Raw genomic sequence first — 22,975 nt, forward strand, 5'->3', positions numbered from 1 at the left:
AACTAACGAGAGTCAATAGGATAAAACATTTACTGGATCGAAGCACTCTGATATACCTCATAAACGCTTTCGTCTTTTGCAAACTTTTTTATTGTTCGACAGTTTGGAGCAACACAAGTAATAAGAATATCAAAAAACTTCAGTTAGTCCAGAACTACGCTTGCAGGATCGTGACTGGCTTGAAAAAGTACGATCACATCACAGAGGCACTGAAGTCTCTTAAATGGCTTAACGTAAAGAAAAAACTACTTTTTAATGACTTAGTCATGGTTTATAAATGCATCAACAACTTGACTCCTAACTATCTCTGTGAACGATTTAAACAACGTTCCGAAATTCACCAAAGAGATACCAGACAGAAGAGCGAGCTTACGTTGCCCAAGTGCAGGATCGCGGCTGGGCAAAGGGCTTTTGCCTTCCGTGGGGCTAAAAGTTATAATTTTTTACCCAAATTTATCAGAGACACAGATAGCCTAAGTGGTTTTGAAAAGAAAATTTTTAAGAATATTCTTAATTCGTAACATGTGACTTTAGTATTGAAATATAAGCTAATTTTTTTTTTTTTTTTTTTTTTTTTTTTTTAATATCATGTTATCTTATTATGACGTTTTTACGACTTAATATCTTATATTCATGTATGGCGGAAGAGCCCCCAGGGGGGAGCTATGCAATAAAGTATGTATGTATGTATGTACGTAGTCTATGAATTGGACATGGTGCTATTAGAGGAGATTGATCCTGAGGTGGGTGTGAGGTGTTTTCGTTGTCAGTCTCTTTGTTCTCAATTTACAGTGTTGTTAATCCTGTTCTTTCTCTCTCTCTCTCTCTCTCTCTCTCTCTCTCTCTCTCTCTCTCTCTCTCTCTCTCTCTCTCCCTCTCTCCTTCTCTCGATGATTGCAGCAAAGTAAGGTAATTGTCAAGGGCTCAGAGGTGCAAATTTTACTTAAGAAAAGAAACCATGCGGTGTGGACGCGGTTATTGAAGAGCAAAGAAAAGGTAACAAATACAGTGAAACTTTGTTTTTTTTTGTCGAGAGTCAACGTGGATTGCCTCCCAATGCCCCCATAATATCTCGTATTTCGTTTATGTTTTTGTTCGTTTATTTACTTGTTTGTCGTTTGTATGTTTTCTTCTCAGTTGCCTTACGTCTCCATAGACTTTGATCGTTGGGAGGTATGGTCGTCGTCGGAGGAGGACGAAGCCGACGATGATGCGAATCTACGAGCAGTGCCGACGAACCCGAACAATTTCCATCACACCTCCGGAGATAATGAAGGGAGGAAAGTGATATTATTGCCTGAAATGCTTGTCAGTGATTCGGAGTCCAACAGTGATGAAACCCTACCGTCTGATGTGGATTGCTTAAAATTTTATTAACCAAAACACCGAGGAAAAAAAAAAAACGAGTGATCGGCAAAATTTAACAATTTTTGGACAAGTGGTCAGTGCTTCATGCTCTCAAGAAATGGATCAACCAAGAACATCTCAAGACTAATCTCTGTCAGTTCGAAAGGGGGAAATAATTTCTACGTTGGGATCGAGATGTGAGGTACGAGAGCATTCAAAGCTGTAAGCGTATCACCCTACTCTTTCTATAGTAACTGGAGCAATACTTTAACGTCATTCGAAAGATTCATGATACCGAAGTAACACCTTGAAATTGTGGTGCATTATTCAAAGTCATGTTAAACTATATCGATGACGCATCAATCACAACTAAGGACGTTCACCAAACTTTCAGCCATTTTATTTGGTAGCTTTGTACTGATCGAGGCTAACGATTTTAAATTTTAAAGTTTAGTTACCAACCTATCGTACACTCCTAAATCAGTCAGCGTTTTTGAGCTTCTTCACCTTTCTGCGGATCGTTTGTCGTTACTTTCTCTTTTGATTGTTTAGGATTAGATATGTTATGTTAAAGAAAGTCAAGTTAAAAATTGAAATTGATCTATTGATCAAAGTGGAAGTGTTCTTTATTTAGATGACATTATTTACAGTAATTTAACAAACTTTTAGCTATGTTATTGCCGTGTTTAGCAGTGCAATATGTTTGACTGTCGTGGAACTTAAACCAAAGTAGATCTCAGCATCTTGGCCGGAAAGTCATCATCAATAGAGCGTCTTTTCTTCGGAGCCTTCATTTTGGTTTTCTGCTCGGAGAAACTGAATATTGTCGGAACTGAGCTAGCATGTGACTTGGAAAAGTCTTCCTTTTCAAAATGTTCACTGCATAAAAGGAATTTTTAGTTACGGGCGTGTTTTCCCGTTTAATCTTGACTAGCCAAGTTGCCAGAAGTTTTTTGTTGCTCAGTGTCAGTGAATGCCACGAAAGATGCTTGCAATGTGGTTTATCGCTCCGGTTGTTGCATCCAAATGCAACGCAATGTCTAACCATTGCTATCTTTACCTTTTGAATGCTTCAGATTGTCGATAAAAGCAAAAAAATAGCGTAAAATGCGAGTTGTTTTGAAATATACAGTGATACCTTTGAGAATTTACAAAGCCTTTGGCCCAAGTGCCTCGATTCCGTGCATCTTTAGACAAAACCGCTTTTACGCGGGCTCAGATCTAATCTGCCATTCCGCAGAGCGTGAAATCTACCAAGTGTGGTGGGACACTTTTCGAAAGTGAGATATGAACTTTTTTGCTGATTAGATAAATTATGGAAACTGGTTGTCTCTCTCGATACGAGTAATCAAAACATTGATAGCAAAATATGCTCACTGCCTTCTTCATTTCCAGAATGGTTTTAACAACAAACGAATTTACTTAAGAATTCCACGAAAGTTCCTGTGCTATTATACTAAAACAATAATTCACGTGAGGCTCAGTGAATATAAACTCCTTATTCGAAAGTTTAACATATAATACGTGGGAGTATTTTGCGAGTCGCGCCAGAAAACTTTAGAAGAAATAACAAACATAACACACGAATATTTCAGGCACTTGAGACCAATTATTTGAGACAAGAATATCGAAGTTAACTCCTTACTTGTCCTGCGCCTTGAAACACTTACAACCGTTACATTTCAACAGTTTTTTTATTCCCTCCCTTATAAGTGAATTTCCTTTGTAGTACAGAACGGGATTTACACTCGAACAAAGACTTGCCACTGGAAAGTACAAGGGCTCAACAAATAGAACGAATTCCAGTTGAAGTAAGCTCGATACACCTACTAAGATGGCAATGGGGATGATGCATAGCCCCAGAAGACTAACCACGTGACGAGTAGTTGCCGCCAACTGGCGTTCGATTGCTTGAGAAGCCAAATTTGGATTCACCCGAGCGCTTTCTTCCATTTTCTGTGCAACAGAATCGTTGTGCTTGCGAAGGGAAGCCAGAGTACACAACTGGATGACAATGACCGTCGCGGAGAAGGAAATGACGTATCCGCCTTCAAAAGTTTCAACCGCGCTCAAAGGAAACAAGTCGACCTGCTTCAAAACAACTAAGAAAATGGACGTAACCCACACTGCAACAGAAGCAGTAATGGCGTACTGCTTCTTCATCGTAGCTTTGTACCACAATGGTTTAGTAACGGCCAAGTATCTATCCACACTCATGACTCCAAGGGTTCCTACCATAGCAAACAAACATAAAAAGAAAGAAACCACCATGACAGGCGAGTCCCAATCACTGCGATTGAAACACACTTTACCAACGATCAGCTCTGCGATTCTAAATCTAATGTACAGTGGTGTTACCACCCCACCCCACATAACGTCTGTCAACGTTAAGCTGCAAAGATGCAGAAACCCTGGGCGGAATCGAAGTCCACCCCTGAGAATTGTGATCAGGACCAGCCCGTTTGATAGGAAACACCAGAGACCGAGTATTGTTGTGGCAGGGGTAAGCACCAAGCTGGAGTAATAACTAAACTGAGATTGGACAGCGCGTGGAAATCCTGAGATGAAGCACGGCCGCCCCTCTCGCATCGCTTCGTACTGTGTGTCATTTGTAGTCAAGTTTGGCTCCATTATAGCATCCTTTATCCTTTAAAAATGGAAACGAAAAGGTTGCTTACATATACATCTTAGAATAAAATAGTTACACTTTTCAGATGTACCGTATTTTCTCGCTTAAGCGCTGCGTCTCGAATCTTATCCTAGGCGTTGAAGCCCTTAAACATTTTGTTCAAGGTGTGCATAGTTTGAGGCTTTCTACTTGTATTAGGATCATACATGGCTATCTGAGATTAGATATGAAAACCATCTCTAGTGTGGCCCGAGATTGAACTGAACAAACCACGGTCTACTTGCTGTGACGACAGGTTTTTCGCTTACAATTACAACTGGACTCTTGCGAGGAACGCAACAACAACGGTGAGGAAAATAGAAAATAGCTCGGTAGAAACAGCTTGGCAGCGGGAACGGAAACTCGTGACGATTTCCTAGTACACGGAGATCTGCTTCGAGAGAACTTTTATGAACGTCAAGGATTAGACAGCGTTTGTTTCCACAGCACTTTTATTTCAGTTCATGCCGACGCCCGACATGACCTCTAGCTTACTCAACTTCTTAATCGCAGGATGTAATTAAAAAAAAACAAAAAGAAAAAAAAACCAATGTACCTCCTTGAGTACTATGGAGCGCATGTTTCTATTTTTCTCTAAATTTACAATATTTGAATAGTATCACAAAAGAAGCGGAAATATGTATATTTGAAGTTAAGCGATTCCTACTTAAATATCATCCAGCTGTTTCTGTTACAGAAAAAATTTCCAAACTAAGAAGGTGGATACAATAGACTTTAGGCCATTAAAAGGAGCAAATTTAAGTCAAAACTCACAGCTCTGCAATTAAAAATACCTATATTAATTGCGGAGGAACATTGAGTCAGTTTGCTAGACATAACGTCTCGTAGTCACGTTCGACGCACTAAAAACTACTATAAAACGAATACAAGAATTGTAAAAACGTGTAAAATGGTATATAAAAAGTCACTTGTAACAATGTAGCGGAATTCCAAATCGATTTCGATCAATTACGATCCTCATCAGTAGTACTCCGCCATGTTTAAAATACTCATGAGTATTTTAAACATGGCGGAGTACTACTGATGAGGATCGTAATTGATCGAAATCGATTTGGAATTCCGCTACATTGTTACAAGTGACTTTTTATATACCATTTTACACGTTTTTACAATTCTTGTATTCGTTTTATAGTAGTTTTTAGTGCGTCGAACGTGACTACGAGACGTTATGTCTAGCAAACTGACTCAATTATCGAACACGTTCCTGGCCTCGGCCCACAAAATTTCATCACAATGCGGAGGAACAGCTTAGGAAATAAAAGCGAGAAGTAATTAAAAATTTTTGCATATTTACGAGATATCGGTGTTAAGTTCGGAAAATGGCAAAGTGGAAAATTATCATATGAAAGGAAAGTGAAATTACGAGCACAAACTCAGCTGTGAACTACCATGCGAACCAATTTTCCAGGAAGATCATTAACACCTATATTTACCACAGGTGGCCCAAGCTCTCTTTGAGAACCACACAAGGAACACAATTTGCATATCGATTTATGAGGATTTGTATGGGATTTTCTACAAGATAGCCATAGAGATAGTTAAAAGTGAAAACATTAAATAAAAATGGCTTACCTTATTCCATACTTGTATTGCTTGCTCCTGGTGTCGTTATTTTACCGATTTCACTTGATTTAAGCGTTTTTTTTAAAATCCTGGTTTTCTCTTCTTAGAAAACCAGGATTAAAAAAAAAAAACCGCTTAAATCAAGTGAAATCGGTAAAATAACGACACCAGGAGCAAGCAACACACGTATGGAATAAGGTAAGCCATTTTTATTTAATATTTTCACTTTTAACTATTTCTATGGCTATCTTGTAGAAAATCCCATACAAATCCTTACAAATCGATATGCAAATTGTGTTCCTTGTGTGGTTCTCAAAGAGAGCTTGGGCCGCCTGTGTAGTTACCTACAGTTTCGATGGTAATGATCAACCACAGTACCGATAGACAAGTGTACAATGTAGGCAAAGTAACAAAGCAAAATGTCTTAGTTGACTATTGCAAAACTACTATGGCTTTTTTTATTTTTAGAACATCACAATGAAATAAGCTCGAATGAGAACGCTAAAATATCGAAAAAGTAAAAATATAAATATGCTCCGAAACCCCCAGAAAAATAATTAATTTTACCGTAACAATGCATTCATACAGACATAGTCTACACCCCTTCGTTTGAATTAAACGCTGGAGACTTTTAGTTTATCTCGAAAATACGTAGTTCGGAAAATTACCTGATCGTTGAAAATGTTTCATCATGCTTCACATCTGACACGAGAAGGTAAAAGCTAATGATGCTAGCCCATCCCGTAAATAGCATTTTTGATTTAGATATAATTGTTCGATTCTTAAACTAAAGCAATACCAAAGTGAAGAGTACGAAGTAGAAGATGGAGGTTATGCCGCTCTGGTTAAGAGTGTATATCTATTGTCGTCTAAGTTCACTTTGTTGAGATTGTTTTCATGAGAATATTGTGGGTGATTGACTTCAAAATTTGACCTGTGGTCCGAGCGTACATAAACGAACAAGGTTAATATTCTCCTCTACGTACTCTAAAATAAACGGCTCATGACCTTTTCCGCGGAAACAGTTCCCATGGCAAAAAACCGGCCTGGTAAGAACCAATCAAATTTCTCTCGTGTAGGTGAATTAGATGCTACGAGTTTTTTAAAAGAACGCAGGTAAGGAAAAAATTTCAGCCTAGTCTCGGATGAAAAGCGCGTATTCAGCGAAAATATCGAAAGGGAAAACCCCGATGAGGGCATTTAAACGTGTACGTAGCGGTGATTATAAACTCGTAAACTAATTCGTTTATGGCGCACGATTTCGTACCATGACTGACGGTAAGTGAAACTTACCCTCTAAATTTGGCTATATTCCAGGCAGCTGAATTTGCTGCCAAAAATAGAGATTCAGTAGCCGTTTAATATTTGTACATGCCGCACAAGTCTCAAGCGTTCAGCGCGTACTTTGCTTTATTTAAGGTCGAATTTCGCACAAATTGCCTTCCGATTTCACTTATTTGACGGTTTTATCGCGACCCAGACATGCAATAATTGGTTCATGGCACTTTTGGGAGATTAATGTTTTAGGACTGATTCTTGAAAGGCTTGTTGGAAGAAAAAACGCGAATAACGCTGATGAATATAGAATATAAATTGCAATATGAAGGTGGTTGGAAATTCCATGGACTTTAAACATTGATGCTTGGCTTGTAGACACTTTCCTTATCAATTACCTTCTCTCTATCCAAACTCCCTTCCAACGAAAGTTCAACCACAATCCCAGTTTAAAAATAACTGCGATGAACGCAAAAAGATTATATTTTTTTCAACATGAACTTACTTGTCGTGAAGATTGTATCCATAACTATCCGGCTTGAAGAGAAGACGAACTCATCTATTAGGCGTAGTTTTTCACTAAAAAGTCCAAACTCATTTAACTACGCCCGGTAATAAACTGCTGCATTTATTTATCGCGGCGGTATTAAATAAAAAAAGGATTACAATGCACTTAATGAATCGGAAAACAATTTTCTCCAAAAGTTAAGCCATTACAATCTTTCGGAAGCTGGAGGCTTTTCAAGTAAAGTCGTTCCACGCTTCTTTTTCACACAACGAACAAGAGGAGAAGGCAATTTAAAACATGAAAACCGTTTTAATCACACGAACTTATCTTAAAAAGCCAAATGATAATAAAAGAAAGCTTCGGTAGGCGACCAAATTTACTTTGGCAGACGTTTGAGATGTCTGCTAAGTGCTATTAGCTCGTTTAAAATAAAAAGGGACCGATATGACGACGGCAATTATCAAACACAACTTTTAAGGGATAAACAGGTTTGGAATAGTTACATTGTAATTCTAGAGCCTCGCTTAAGCTGAAACTAATCTCTTGCTACTCTTCGCAGATGTAAGTTTGTCCATCACAAGTTTCCGCCCCGCCCCATTCCCTCTCCCACTTCCACTCAAGCTTTGCGTCTGCCCCATAAACACTCCAGAGTGAAGGAGACTTTGAGAGAGTCAATCTCTCTGGATCCGAATTTCAGCGTACGTTACCTTTTACACCCTAACATCAATACGTATATTTTACATACTGTTTTCCATACATTTCCCAATGTGCTGACAAGGAGAATTTGCCTTATTCACATTACTTTGATGTTTGATTCACGAGTGATATTTTTGGGCGACATTATATCTCGTCACTGCGTAAGGGGCTTCATAAGTCCATAACGTTTGTTCTCATCTCGAATTTACTTTCCATTATTAAAAAAGGGGCAGAATTTTACAGTGCTATGAAAGGTTTACGGGTCCTCTAACGCATCTACAAAAACTCTAGTCTAACCAAACAAATTTGCTTTGCAAAAGGTATGCATCAAATTGGTTAGCCTTTTGTGGTTTTGTATCCGAGTTTTAGTTTCGTCTTGCGTCCCAACTATGCATTTAAAGCGTAAGATTGACCAAGAGTGGTGCCTAAAACTGGCTATATTCGTTGAGTGTTTTTCTTAAATCTCACAAAACTGATCTGTTCAAAAGTCTTTTTACTAGCTCTGCATGCCTTTAACAATTGACTTGCTAGGTTCCTTGCCGACACGGAAAAATATTCAGGTCGAAAAATATTGGCATGAAAACCTCACGATAAAACAAACTTAAACGAAAGAGAAGATACGATCGAAAAAATGCTTTATTTCGCGCGGAAGTCATAGAACACATTTCTGGACGTGTTCGGGAGTGTAAATAAGTTACATTCGTCGCGCTAGAATTAATCACTGCTTCACCATGATAATAAGCATTACCTAAAACTTCCTTTTAATTGAACTTAAGTGATCATGAAGTCCTAATCTATAACACTTATGGCCGCAAATCCTTCTTTGTAAGCAGTTTAATTGTAAAATGTGTTTGCACTTAGCACAAACGCGGTCCATTTTCTCTTCCAACCCAGTCTGATCGCGTGTAAAATTAAACATCACAATTAAGTTCGGCTTCCTGTCTTTGAATTGCAACTTTGAATCTTTAACATTAGAAAGTAATGAGCGATTTATTTTCTCTTATCATTACTTGGAAATCGATATCATTGTTTCGACATAACTCACAATCTAAATAATAATTTGGACGCGATTACCCTCTGCATTTTTGTCATATAGATCACTTTTCGGAAAAGTTCGTTTGAGAAGCGAAAAGTGAACAATACAGACAGAACTGGAATTATAGCGTGCAGAGCAGATTGAAATCACTTAGCACGATAATAATGGCGCAAATCTATTAGAGACAGCGTTTGCATCGGCTAGCATTTATGCTCGAACTATTTTCACACGACTCAAAATCCAATTTTCTTGATATTGAGGCTAGAAAGATCATCGAAAAGTCGAAACGCTTTCATCTTTGTTTTTTAAATAAATGTTTTTCAAAATACACTGTAACTCACGCATTTGGGAAAGCTTTGATTTATTTGCTCATTAGCTGATGTTTAAAAATCGAGTTTCCAGATGGAAACTCGATTTTTAAAAATTGTTTATTTCATCTTTATTAGCTGATGTAAATCATATATTACTTTTGATATGCTCCTCTACTGAAATCTTCTGACTCGAACTGCCAAGAGAATTGAAAACGCCACAAAAATAAAAAAAAAAAACAACAAAAAAAAAAAATAGTTCAATTAAAGGCGTTCGTTAGATCTGCTCGCCATCCAGCTCTTGAAGAGTCGTTAGAAGTGATTTAACCGTATCTCTATAACCAGGCGACAGACAACATGGATTTCCTCGTAAATCGAGCTTCCGTAGAGATTTGCAGTGAAGACTTTTAAGACAATCTAAACTTGTAATATCTGCAATTCATGTCAAGGAAAAAAATATCACAAGATTGCCGTTTTAGCCTCCAAAAGAAAGATACTTTTCCTTAAAGCACTGACACAAAAAACTAGCTAGTGCTCTTGAGTTAGTTGAGGGTACAGATCTTTTTTTCAACCCCCATATCAGTCTAGAAATTATCTTTACAGACTAATATACGCTTCCATAAGTGTTGGTTTTGAGAAGTAAGTGGCAGGTGTTCGTCAGAATCCTACTAGATCTCCCGTCGACGACCAAAGCGAGCTGGATCGACTCTCACAAACTTCGCGAGAAGCCCGCGAGATTCTGGTACAGCAGCGCTACTGAGAGCCTGTTTACAAGCCACTCTGGACCCAGACCTTCTGGATCGCGTCTATGTACAACAAACAAGGCTTTAGCAACAGGGAGCCATGAGCGAGCTTCATGACACTTGATGGAACATTTTCAAACAAAAAAAGGATACCGTTATTTGAAAGAGACAGCTCCTCTAGAAGACTAAGTTTCAACGCATGCCTTCTAGTGATGAACTGCAGGTTATTATTACTGGCGTCCACGGTGCGCACGCATTGTAACATGTTGCACTCATCCAGGGAGGTGAGCTTATTGTCACACAAGTTGATGTCTTTCATAAGCACTAGCTGATCCATATGGGACAAAGACGTCAAGTCCTGTAGGTAAATCAGTGTCAGTGGTAAAAGCTTAAAATCTAAAACGGCGCAGAGAACGCAGCCACGGGAAAATGTCAATTCTGGTATCTCGGTAACTTAAACCAACCCATTCCATCTTGGTCACCTGCAAATTGTCTCTCTTACTTACATCTTACGTCTATCAAAGAACAGTGTCAGAGCGCATTCGAGTGAGTGTGGAAAACCCAAAATGTACAGTAATTGCAACAGCTCATTAAAATAAAAACAAGCGAACTTCTGAATGACGGCAAAGCGCGAATGATCTAATCCCGAATAGATTTTAGTGTTTCATCTGATTGGTCGGGACGGTGGTGCGAAATGTTTTGGACCCATCACAGAATGAAATACAGCAAAAGTGATTTCAGATTAGGTCGACAATCAAATGTAAATTACACTGAACTCTAAGATTTTGGTATCATATAAGAACGTTTACACATTATACAAGACAGAGCTTAGGCACCATTGGTACCTATATCGCTGAGATGCGACAGATACTTATATTAAACCTGATATCAAAAATAAGCCGAGCTTTTCGGGTAGTTTGACAAGTGAAAAAAAAAAAAAAGAAAAAAAAAGGAAAAAAAAAGCATTGCATACTTACCATGTTAGAAAGGTCAATCGCCCTCTTTGTTTCTTCCTAAAACGAACAAACAGAACGTTTATTATGATAGACTTTGAATGAATTTCTAAGCTATCACAGTGTCAATGAAATATTTCAGTAATTTGCTCTCGCAAAACTGACGTTGTTGCAACTGTCGGCTAAAGTTCTTTATAAAAACTCACGAACCTTATTTGAGCGGTGTCTCTCGATGGCGTTTTCTAATTTGAATTTCCTTTCTGTACAATGAGAGAAATATAATATCTACGTGAGATAAAGTCTACGGATGGACCGTCAATCGTTCAGTCAAACATTCAATCAATCAATCGACAAATGAGCTTGTCCTTCTGACTTTCAGTCCTACGGCTAGTTGATTAATCAACCCAGAGTCGGTTGGTTGCTAATTGATTACTGACTTAGTCTGCAGTAGAGTCGGACTGTCAGTCGGACATTCCGTAAATTGAACCATTCAGCCGGTTATCTTGCTCAGTCCAATCCAGTTTTTCAATCAATCTATGAGTCAGTCCGTTCGTCAGTCAGACAGGGCATAATTCAGTCAGTCAGTCAGTGGCTCAGTCAGTCACTCAGCCACTCTTTCCACTCAGTAATTCAGTCAGCAAGTCAGTACACCAGACAGCTATTCACTCTAGGAAGTCAAGTGATCACTTGGCCGATCAATCCGTAAATGAACCAATCCGTATGTCAGTAGGTCAATCAGTCAGTCAATTAGTCAGTAAGTCAGTCAATCAGTCCATAAGTCAGTCAGTAAGTCAATCGGTAAGTCCAATCCAATGAGTACCGGTAAGTCAGCCAGAAAGTCAAACAGATAAGGAGTCACTTACGAAGATCTTTGTAGTACCCCTTCCTGTAGCAATCCACCTGGGTAAGTTTTTCCAAATAAACCTCCGTTTCCTTTTCGTGCGAAAGCGGATTCAATGCACGCATCAACAAAACCATTGTTAGCATCGTCCCTAAAAACATAATAAGTTTGGCCACTTTGTTTTTCAGCAAGTACTAGTCATGGATAAACTCCTTCTAGCGTGCATTTCGTCACTGTCATAAATCCAAACCCTTATAGCCGCACAAAGAAAACATTCCACGGTTAGTTCACCTAAGCTCCAAGAAAAGCCACGAAAGTGGCGGGGAAATCATCGTAAGCAAGTCGTGCTTCGCTTTAGTTCTAGTATGTCATTCGTTAAATAGGTCTTTCAAATCAATGACATCGCATAGCGCAGAAAAAAAAAAACCCTTGCAATTCTAAGCTAAGGTAGTAGAGTCCGCTTCTTTGTCATATTTTCCCAAAGGAATGACGAAATAGCAGATCGGTAGATAAATGAGCATAGCACTGAAGGCGCATTCTTAGAGTTATCTTGCAGGATTATAATTCTCCCTATGACTCTCTACTTAGCAAAGTTAACTCTAAATCAAACAACAACAAACATATGAAACATATGTGTGAACTGCGGTTATGAGACGTATATGAGAACGATTCTTCGCAGTAAAGCACTATTTGAGCAATAGTGAAAATCAGACCTGAAAAAAAAAAAAAAAGAAAAAAAATTTCAGGCCTGTACGGGACTCGAACCACTGACCTCTGCGATACTAGTGCAGCGCTCTACCAATTGAGCTAACAAGCCAACTGGGAGCAGGCCATCAAATTAATTCGATATAAACCCGTAGATGATAAATCAAACAACAACAAACATATGAAACATATGTGTGAACTGCGGTTATGAGACGTATATGAGAACGATTCTTCGCAGTAAAGCACTATTTGAGCAATAGTGAAAATCAGACCTGAAAAAAATTTCAGGCCTGTACGGGACTTTTTCAGGTCTGATTTTCACTATTGCTCAAATAGTGCTTTACTGCGAAGAATCGTTCTCATATACGTCTCATAACCGCAGTTCACACATATGTTTCATATGTTTGTTGTTGTTTGATTTATCATCTACGGGTTTATATCGAATTAATTTGATGGCCTGCTCCCAGTTGGCTTGTTAGCTCAATTGGTAGAGCGCTGCACTAGTATCGCAGAGGTCAGTGGTTCGAGTCCCGTACAGGCCTGAAATTTTTTTCAGGTCTGATTTTCACTATTGCTCAAATAGTGCTTTACTGCGAAGAATCGTTCTCATATACGTCTCATAACCGCAGTTCACACATATGTTTCATATGTTTGTTGTTGTTTGATTTATCATCTACGGGTTTATATCGAATTAATTTGATGGCCTGCTCCCAGTTGGCTTGTTAGCTCAATTGGTAGAGCGCTGCACTAGTATCGCAGAGGTCAGTGGTTCGAGTCCCGTACAGGCCTGAAATTTTTTTTTTCAGGTCTGATTTTCACTATTGCTCAAATAGTGCTTTACTGCGAAGAATCGTTCTCATATACTTAACTCTAAATCTCTGTATAAAAGACGCCTTCAGACTTTCTTAATTATATTGTACAAGAGCTTGTTTTTTAACTGCTATCCAGGCTATCTGAAGAATATGTTTAGTTTCCGGTCTGTATCCTATAATCTACGCGGAAATTATATTTTGTCTCTACCGTCTACAAAAACTACTTCTTATGGTCTTCACTCCTTTTGACATATGGCTTCAAAACTATGGAACTCTCTTCCGGACTCTTTTAGAACGTCTGACTTTTCTGATTTCAAGCGCAAGATTCTACAGTATGACTCTTTCTCATAGTTAAATTTTAGAATGTTACAATTTTACATTTTACATTTTAGCAGTATTTAGAATTATACTTGTAACTCGAAGATACTAGCTTATTCTTTAGCTACTCCAAATTCGAGATTAAATAAAGTATATGTATGTATCATTGAGACCGCTTTCCCCCTACCGCTGTGGCCTGGGTCCTACCTCAATCTTATGGAATACTTACATTTGTTATCCGGTTCCTCTTCCAACAGGAGTCGACAGGACTCCAGCTCTTGTTGAAGGACCGAACTGTGAACAGCTGTGAGCTCCGATCTGATGATGAATAAAATACGACACACAGCTGATGAATTGAAAGTAAATTACCGACTTGAGTGTAAAGAGCAAGCAAGCTTTGTCAAAAGTGGTTACAGCCATTTTAAAAGAAGTCAGTGATGTATTTTGTTAACTTTCTAACATGCCTTAAATCTGTAGGTCCTACTTCCAATGGTTGCAATCCACGAGACAGGTATGTTTTAAGCAAAGGTGATGAACAAATAGAGACAATGGTATTTTCAGTACCTAAAGAGATGTGACTCATTTGCCGACGACCAAACCTCAACATCGCCTACAAGAAATACACAACGCATTTAATCCTTTTCATCCTAAGAAGAGCATCAATATTCTCCATACTCTTCGAGTACAATTCCTATGATACTGACAAGGAGAACTAAGTTAAAAATCAAGAGCTCATAAAGTTTGCGATCACTTCTTTAATTCTCACGGGCCCAATATCTAATTTAGAGGTGAGACTTTGTGAGAAATTATAAGCTAGTCACCCACTGCATCTCTCCACTCAGGGACACTGAGGGGAACCTGATAAAATTCTGGGTATAACTTGAGCCAGAAGCCCATGTAAGCTTCTGCTTGAGCTGGATTAGCATCGCTTCCATGTAAAGAGGGTAACAATCTTGTCAGTTGCTCTAAGCTAAAGAAACCAAGATTTTTTCCTCCTTCAACATTGAAGGCCCCCTGGCTTGAGCTTAAGAAACTATTACGTCAACCCCTTCCCGAAAGTGGACCTTTCTCATTCTTAAACACTTTCTCTGGCATAAGGTGAGCCTTAAAAAAGAGGTTTAACTTTTCCCATAACAACAGCAACATGCTTGAACTTTTAGTTTGTCACAAACCTCTTTGTAATGCCACAGATCTCTCCAGTTTACCACCCATAAATTTCACCTCAACTGTTGTTTCATTTGGAAAATTCAGTTGACTATCAGTACAGCTGTAAATTTGAACACTGTCAAGGAAAAATAATCCGAGTAGCAATTAAAGAAGTACACTTCCTTTCTCATTGCAAAATGGGCAACATTTTGCAATAACTGAGAGAGAGAAAGGGGGCGTTTACAACAGCCCTTGGAAATCCAGGAAAGACGATAATTTTTGCATCAGAAAATACCTCATAGGAATTTCTGGGAACTTATTTTGGATAAAGGAGTATCGAAAGCAAAAGTTTTGAAAGTAATTTGAAGGTGAGTTGAAGTGTAGGAGTTCAATCTGAGGAAGAGAAATTTGTATGATGATAAATTAAATATTGGTAATAACAAACTAACAAACGAGCAATTCAAATAATTTGTCTCATAAAGTAGGATATCCAGACTGTAGAAGGATGACTGTTGTAGTAACAGTTGTTCCATTGTCCTTGGACCTCCTCTCCACCAACACAAACATGTGGATCTTCTTTGGGAACCTGCACAGACAAGATCAAAGTATTTCTGGTTCATCTCGTAGAGCACAGTATTCTCTCTTATTTCAAGCATGACAGGCAGAAGAAATGTTCAAAACGGTAGAGCAATTCTTTTGGCCAGTTGAATTTACAAGAGTTCCAAGTCATTTTAGGCCATAATAAGAAGTAAGTACTACATGTACAGGTGGCTAATTTTACCAGTTACCTCCTAAAAAGGAGAACATTGAAAGCACAAGTCTAAAAGGTTTTAATTTTGGTCTGCAAGTACAGATTTATATGCTTTTGTTAGAAGGGTTTAAAAATTGTGAAGAGAATTCAATTATAAATATAGGTGTAACTTAGTTTGCTTTCTGACCTGTATTGGCTGAGAAAACTTCACAATGACTGTTGTATGTGAATCATCACACCTCACATACAGACACAAAATGTTCATCTGCGGTCTTGCTGTGAAAAATATAAAACTGTTACAGTAATTCAAATACATCATGAAAATAATTATCAGAAATTTGAAGGTTGAAGATCATCAAGGGCAATCAAGACAATTTTTAAACCATGAAAATTAACAGATTAGATGGTAAAAAAGGATGAATCTTTGTTGTTACCCCTTACTACTGGAGCTCACCCAAACATCTGTGGTATGGAGTAATTAAAAGTAGTTTAGAGTATTGCTGTTCGTCTCAACACTTATAATGATACAGCTATTCATCAGGGCAGATAATGGCAGCCAAGCAGATAAGAGAGGTTTATTCAAACATATTTGGGCATTGTTTCCCGAAACCACATCCTAGACATCTTTTTTTGGTCAGAAGTTTTTTTCAGACTGATGACCAAGCAGGCACTTTTAAATGCACTCGTGCACGATGCAAAACGTGTCCTTCCATTCACAACACTGATAAAATATCGGGACCCAAACGATCCATTAAGATCACTGATCACTTCACGTGCACCTCCGCCAAGGTTATCTATTGCATAACTTGCACTTATTGCAAAAAGATATACATCAGCGAAACAGGCAGAAGACTAGGTGACTGATTCCGAGAACACCTTTGCGACGTGGAAAAGAATGACAAGGACACATCGAAACCAGTCGCTAGACACTTTAATTTACCTAATCATTCTAAGCAACATATGGCAAAATGCAGTCTTTCCTTACACTTAGGTAGCATGGAAAGCCGTAAAACTCTTGAACAAAAGCTCATCTTTCAAACCGGCAGTCTAAATCCCACAGGGATCAACGAACGCTTTTCATTCCACTAATTTATTCCTGTTTTTCTCGTTGCCATGTTCCCACCAATAACGTAGCTCCATTTTCTGCCTTTAAAAGCACACACAACTCACAATTCCTCTATTCACTCCAACGAAAGGCTAACGCTCGAAACATCAGCTTTTGTAATTGTTACGGTGGCAAATTTACCATTTCAACTTTGTTGATATATCCAAAATGCTCAATTTAGCTGATCCTTTTATCTGAACATTTCTTTTCGAGAACAGGGTCAAGAGAGTTGAAAGCTAACAGATTTAAATAAATCAACCCTCTTATAGAGGAAGCCTGAGGCCCACAGATTGGGTAAAACCATGGTTTGGGTTGAATGGCACATAAATAACTTTCCATAAGTGTTTGAAAAAAGTATCAAACTATTCTCCGTATAGAGACTCATCCAGCAGATAGCATTATCCATCCTTTGAACAACCTGGGTCAGGTTTCTCTAATGGGATTTGAGATTGAATTGTTTTGCACAAGAACACAACACAGTGATCAGACCACTTAATCCTCAATTCAGTTGTCCTGCGTTTCGTGGAAGTGGCAGGCGTGAGTACAAGGCTCACAGCCTTCTTTAGCACATGTGCCTCATAGTGCACAGCCTCTCACTCGGAGGCGTGCCACCACGGCTCCCGTGACTTGCAGGAGGTGCGCGCCTACCCCCTAACAATTTAACAGGCCTCTAAAGCTGTACTGTTTTCATTCAAGATGGGGGTTCCAAAAGTTTTAAAAGTTACACAAATTATGTGTCAGAACTTTATTCTATGCTTCTTTATTCTTAAAATTTTGATTTTAAAATGTAGCTTTGGGGCCATTAAGTTAGTGGGACTTCACATTGTATGTGCTAGATAGTGATTCATCTGTTAGTTGGTGTTACCTGCCCATTTGACAAATGAGCTCAAGGTATCCCATCTCTAACTCAAACAAAGTACAGTCTTACATGTCTATATACAATACTATTAACACCAACTAAGACAGAGAGTGCTTTACCTCTCCCCAAAAGCCATCTGTGATAGAACCATGCACTCTGATCATAGGGGTCAGTGAAATATGCATTTTGAGCAAGATCAAATTCTGAAACAGAACATGACAATATTAACGGTACTGTTTGGAAATCATTCTTTAACAGCTAAATTAAAATTAATACTGATTAAAAGTTTTACACATTTGTTTGCAAAGAACACCCTAGCTAATATTTCAGAGGATAGATAATGCTCTTTATTATTCAACTACACTTTGTAGAGTACAAATAATGCAACAGACGAGTACAAATATCCCGCGGTATTTGTACTCTAGAGTACCAGTTAAACAAGTTTTCTCGCATTGCGCAAGTGAAGAATTGAATTGTAGTTACGAAAAATAAAAATGGCGGAGAATTTGAATCATATTTCTGGCGACAAAGAGTCAGAATGGCTGGCAAATATACATCCAAGTTTATTAGATGAATTGAGCGAAGAAAAACAGTTAGACAATCTGGAAATTTCTTCATTTATTGAAGAAAATAGAAACAGCATGACAATGCGCCAATTCCGTTCCACTTCGCATACTTCTGTCACACACTCCCCGTAAATAAATATCTGCGAAATTCGCCTGCACTGAAATAACAGTTTGGTGTGTGGGATAATAAATAACTTATTAGACATTTTTTTTTGTAGTATCGCTGAGTATTTTTACTCGTTATTTGTATTTTGACTTGCCCTACGGGCTTGTCAAAATATGGCACAACTCGTAAAAATACTCAGTGATACTACCCAACAAAACATCTAATAAGATATCTGTATGCCACATTATTCTGTGTAGCAATAGTACGCCATAGCAAGTATGTTTTATCAGTGTAGTTACACCAACATTTGATTTAAGTGCCTGTCTAGAACACGTACAAAGTAAACTTGCCATTTGCCTGATGCTGTTGAGAAGTGAGTTGAGATTTAACCGTACACTTTACAACAATGTATTTACTGGATTTCAAAAGGTTGAAATCTATTGTGTCAGTTCTGTCCTCTGCTTGGTTTCCAATTCATTTGCCTGGGTGGCCTGGATTCCATTCAATGCATTGTAAGTTACTTCCTTCTGAGTTTGAGAGTAAATTAGTTAATATATAGTACCAAAATAAAGTTGACAGTCCCTCGAACCTGGATCCTCGATTCTCGATAGTTTCAAGTATTGAGGATGAAGAATCAAGTCAAGACTATCACCTTACTTTTGAGTGGAACTAACCTTTCATGAGTGCTCCCTCTTCCACTCTCTCACTGCCTCCACTCTGATCAGGATGAATCAATGGAAGAAGTTTGCTACGGTAATGCCATGAGGAATAATTAGAAAAATTCTCCTTGATCTTCTCGGTGCTAAAGTTGAATTCATCCATGGGAGATACATTTGCTTTCTGTACTGTGTATCGTCTGTAGTCCCAACAGTGAACTGGGTAAAATGAATGTAATGGCTTGGTAAAATTGATTACTAGATGATACTAATGTTAGAATTCCCATGGAACTACAAGTACCATGAAAGAAGCTAATGGGATCTATAACTCTATCATCCCATCAGAGACCAGACAGAAGGATAATAAGAGTTTAAAAGCAGTCTGGTACAAAATATTCTTTCAATTTAACAACAAAATCCCAATTATAACTAATAATGAAAGTAATAATGTCATCAATTGGGAGAATCAACTTTTGATTTCAGGAGATATAGAGCTAACTTATCTTCCAGAGTAACACAAAAATAACTTGGAAGTTTGTGGAATCACCACAAGATTATATGAACAATTAATCCATACAGGACAGAACCATCTCATGGATTTTTATTTTTTGGTTCATCTTGTTTAGTGTTAAGGCTTTGTATAAAGTAAAAGGAGTACATCAATCACAATACAATCATAAAGTATACAACCATCAGTACACAAGCATTAGAGACCAGAAAAAGGCTATAAAAAAAAAAAAAACAGATTAAAAGGTGAGAGAATTTTTCAGGCATACAATCATGTTTGCCAGTATGGTTGATAAAATCTTGGTTATGAACTTACAGTTTCTTTCATCATATGATAGAAACTTGTTGCAAAGTTGTAATTCTTCCTTCCAGTTTGGCTGAGGCATGAATTCCATGATCCATTGTCTGTGGTACCAGACACCATATGATTTTGGGTTCACCTGGAGACAGTTCTTGAGGAAAAACAACTCCTTCTGGCAAAGGTCTTGTATCTCTTCTGGTGGACTTCAAAATTAATCAATATTACATTCATCAGATAATAAAACAACGATTTTCTATTAGCAGTCAGTAGTCAGGTGGCTTTCCTGTCAAGTCACTCAGTATGTTAATTATCACTGCCTACCTTTCATCTTTCTTATGCAGGAAAACCTCTCTCCTGAAGTTCCACAGAGTTGAAAAGTCTGGGTTAGCTGCAAGGACCTGTTCAGACAAAGACAGAGATTCTTTGTCCATTTCTCCATTCTTTCTCTGGAACAAAACAAAAGTAGAAAAATAATGAATACAATTCTTTGTTTGCTGATTTGTATTGTTTGTATTTTATATATGATAGCACATTACTCTTTGTGGTAACTACAGACTAAACATGTTTGTATTGCATTAACTCCTTGTGTAACAAAGACACTTTTATATACTGTGATAGGGATATATGCCATAAACAAACTTCTGGTCTTTCACTGTTTATTCTTTATTCATGTCAAAGTAGCTAGCATTAGAAAAAGAAAAAAAACAAGTAGGAGGTAAAAATTGATAATACAGTCGACAATAAAAACTTGCGACAAAACATTGCTTGATAACATTGTTATCAAGCAACGTTTTGTTCTCAAGCAACATTTTGTCGCAAGTTTTCATCGTGAAATGTTATTCCAAGTCTCTTCTTCTAAATAATACAGTTGAACCTCGATTATCCGGACTCTTTGGGACCTTGGAAACTCGATTATCTGCTCCCGTTGGGACCTTTCTATCTCATAAATATTCATATTTATGAGATAGAAATGTAAACAAAAGGTATACAGCAAAGAAAACATCATTTTAATTGTGAAATCTACACAGCCTGTATGTATTTACAAATAAAAACTTTCAGTTCAGGTATTTACAAAGGTCTAAAATGTTCAAGCATGTTTGTTTGTATGATGCACGATCCTCGCAGTAGAGAGTGCTATTTATGCAATAGCGAAAATCAGACCTGAAAAAAATCAGGCCTGTACAGGATTGGAACCACTGACCTCTGCAATACTAGTGCAGCGCTCTACCAATGTTTGTTTGCTTCAAAGACTTGTAGCTTGATCGTATTAGAAAGTTCATCACTCGTCTTAGCTACATTTTGAAACATTGCGCTGCCCCTTTAGTCGATAATAGTTTCTCGTCCTCGCCCTCATCTTCCTCATCACTACAAACACTTTTGCTTTCCGTCGAATCTCTTACAAAGGTGGCTAAAATCTCTTCATCAGACATTTGCGGTGAATTCAGGAGCTCGTTTTCCAGATTAAGCCAGTCTTCCACATTGCGAGTATTACACATTTCCTCATTATCAAGTTGCTGTACATGTTCTAACATTTTGACCAAGGACTTGGCGATATTATCCTCTCTGAATTTGAGGTGTGAATTTGACCCGCTGTTGTCCAAATTTTGAAAAGTGCACAGAATAATATGCTGTTTCAACAGTCTTTTGAAAGTATTATTGGGCTTTTTGTGACTTTGAGTTTTCACAATCACAACTAATTAATATTCATGAAAAAATTGGCACCAAAGAAAAAAGTCCAGATAATCGAGGTCCCGATAATTGAGGTTCAACTGTACAGCATGTGTTAAGGTCCTCTACTTTAACCATTTGCATGACGATATAGTGTTAGAAGTACACAGTGTTATATCATTAGTAGTATTTATTATATAGTGTTAAAAGCAAGCAGCTAGTGTTAGATCAAAAGTAGTATTTATCACATATGCATTTGCAGGTCCTAGTTTTAACAGTCTTTTCCAACTTGTAATCAGCCAGCGAACAAGAGAATTAAATTGAGTTTTTTTTAACACAATCTCGTCGTTACAATTTGAAGTAAATGTTAATTTTTATATCCAGAGAAGATCTAAGGGACCTAACATTATTTACAGGGAGGGGGATCTGATAGAAATGAGGGGGGGACCAGAAATTTGTGTACACATAAAAAGGGGAGACCAAATAAAATTCTGCAATATTAATACCAGCAAAATTGAATTTTTATGTTTTAATTGGAGACTGATAAACAAAAGACTCAATCTTAATCTAAACAAACGGTTGACAATTGAAAGTCCTTAAGGTATTTCATCCTCAGATTCACTGCTTTCCCCTCTGTCACTTTCATCTCCTTCTGCATCACTTTTAAAAAAGGTAGGATGGTATTCTTCATAACATTTCATTTTGGTTTACATAAAATGTTTTGGTATAGTATCTTAGATAATTTTTTTAGTGCCAAAAAATTAATTTAAAGAATTATGGGGGGGGGGGGAGGACCAATAAAAATTGTGTCCCCAATAAAGGAGGGACTTAAAGTTTTTGACAAGTTTATTTCTCATTTCCACCAGCCCCCCCCCCCCCCCTGTAAATAATGTTAGGTCCCTAACCCTTTAATATATAACTCCCATGAGTGACCAAGACAGAGTTTCTCCTTACAATATCAATACAATATAAAGCTGACAAGTGTTGAGAATAGAGGAAAAAAGTAAGGGGATTATTAGTTGATCCATTACCAAATCCTCAGAACTAACACCATAAAAATTGACACGTAGATAGTTAGGAGAATTACTAATGAGGTCTTGCGAGTAAAAGGGCAAAGTGGTTTTAATTAAATACCTTTTGATAGATGCGACTTGTTGTTTCTGTATAAATCTTCAGTTTCTTTTCCCTTTCTTTTCTCTTTGCTTCAGCTTGTTCAGCTGTTGTGCGCACTTTGATTCTTCCATGCTGAGAAAAGAAACAAAACTCAACTGGAGAACAAAATCACTTAACTTTCTTTAACATCTGAAGTGAACGCCGAGTGGCCATAAACTTAACACTTACCATCTCTTCACTTATGGTAAGATAATGATTTCCTAGTCCATATTCAGATTATCAACTCTTTATCTGGCTGCCATCGCTGCCATATTGTTCCACACTGCGTTGGCCCTGGGAACTATTTGCATGTGTGGTTCTTTTACACAGCGGAAGTCAAATACGTTTTGTAAGAATACCTGAA

At 37.8% G+C, this 22,975-nt stretch overlaps 2 protein-coding genes across 2 annotated transcripts; both read right to left on the minus strand.

The window, feature by feature from the left end:
• Nucleotides 1-1,951: 1,951 nt before the first annotated feature.
• LOC148734984 (cannabinoid receptor 2-like) lies at nt 1,952-3,978 on the minus strand. Its single transcript, XM_088754439.1, has one exon. The coding sequence runs from the start codon at nt 3,976-3,978 to the stop codon at nt 2,989-2,991; it is 990 nt and encodes a 329-aa protein (XP_088610565.1). The 3' UTR covers nt 1,952-2,988.
• A 4,718-nt stretch (nt 3,979-8,696) lies between these two features.
• Nucleotides 8,697-22,953, minus strand: LOC111332870 (geranylgeranyl transferase type-2 subunit alpha). Its single transcript, XM_088754436.1, has 16 exons — nt 22,801-22,953; nt 22,594-22,704; nt 20,113-20,237; nt 19,807-19,994; nt 19,002-19,202; nt 17,775-17,858; nt 15,879-15,967; nt 15,429-15,526; nt 14,967-15,067; nt 14,359-14,404; nt 14,024-14,112; nt 11,982-12,110; nt 11,329-11,378; nt 11,143-11,178; nt 10,319-10,523; nt 8,697-9,854 (listed from the first exon to the last, which is right to left on the minus strand). Exons 1-16 carry the CDS (start codon nt 22,801-22,803, stop codon nt 9,700-9,702), a joined length of 1,710 nt encoding a protein of 569 aa, XP_088610562.1. The 5' UTR covers nt 22,804-22,953; the 3' UTR covers nt 8,697-9,699.
• Between the last annotated feature and the right edge of the window lie 22 nt (nt 22,954-22,975).

This window comes from Stylophora pistillata, chromosome 3 (genome assembly GCF_964205215.1).
Source record: "Stylophora pistillata chromosome 3, jaStyPist1.2, whole genome shotgun sequence".
Lineage (NCBI taxonomy): Eukaryota > Metazoa > Cnidaria > Anthozoa > Scleractinia > Pocilloporidae > Stylophora > Stylophora pistillata.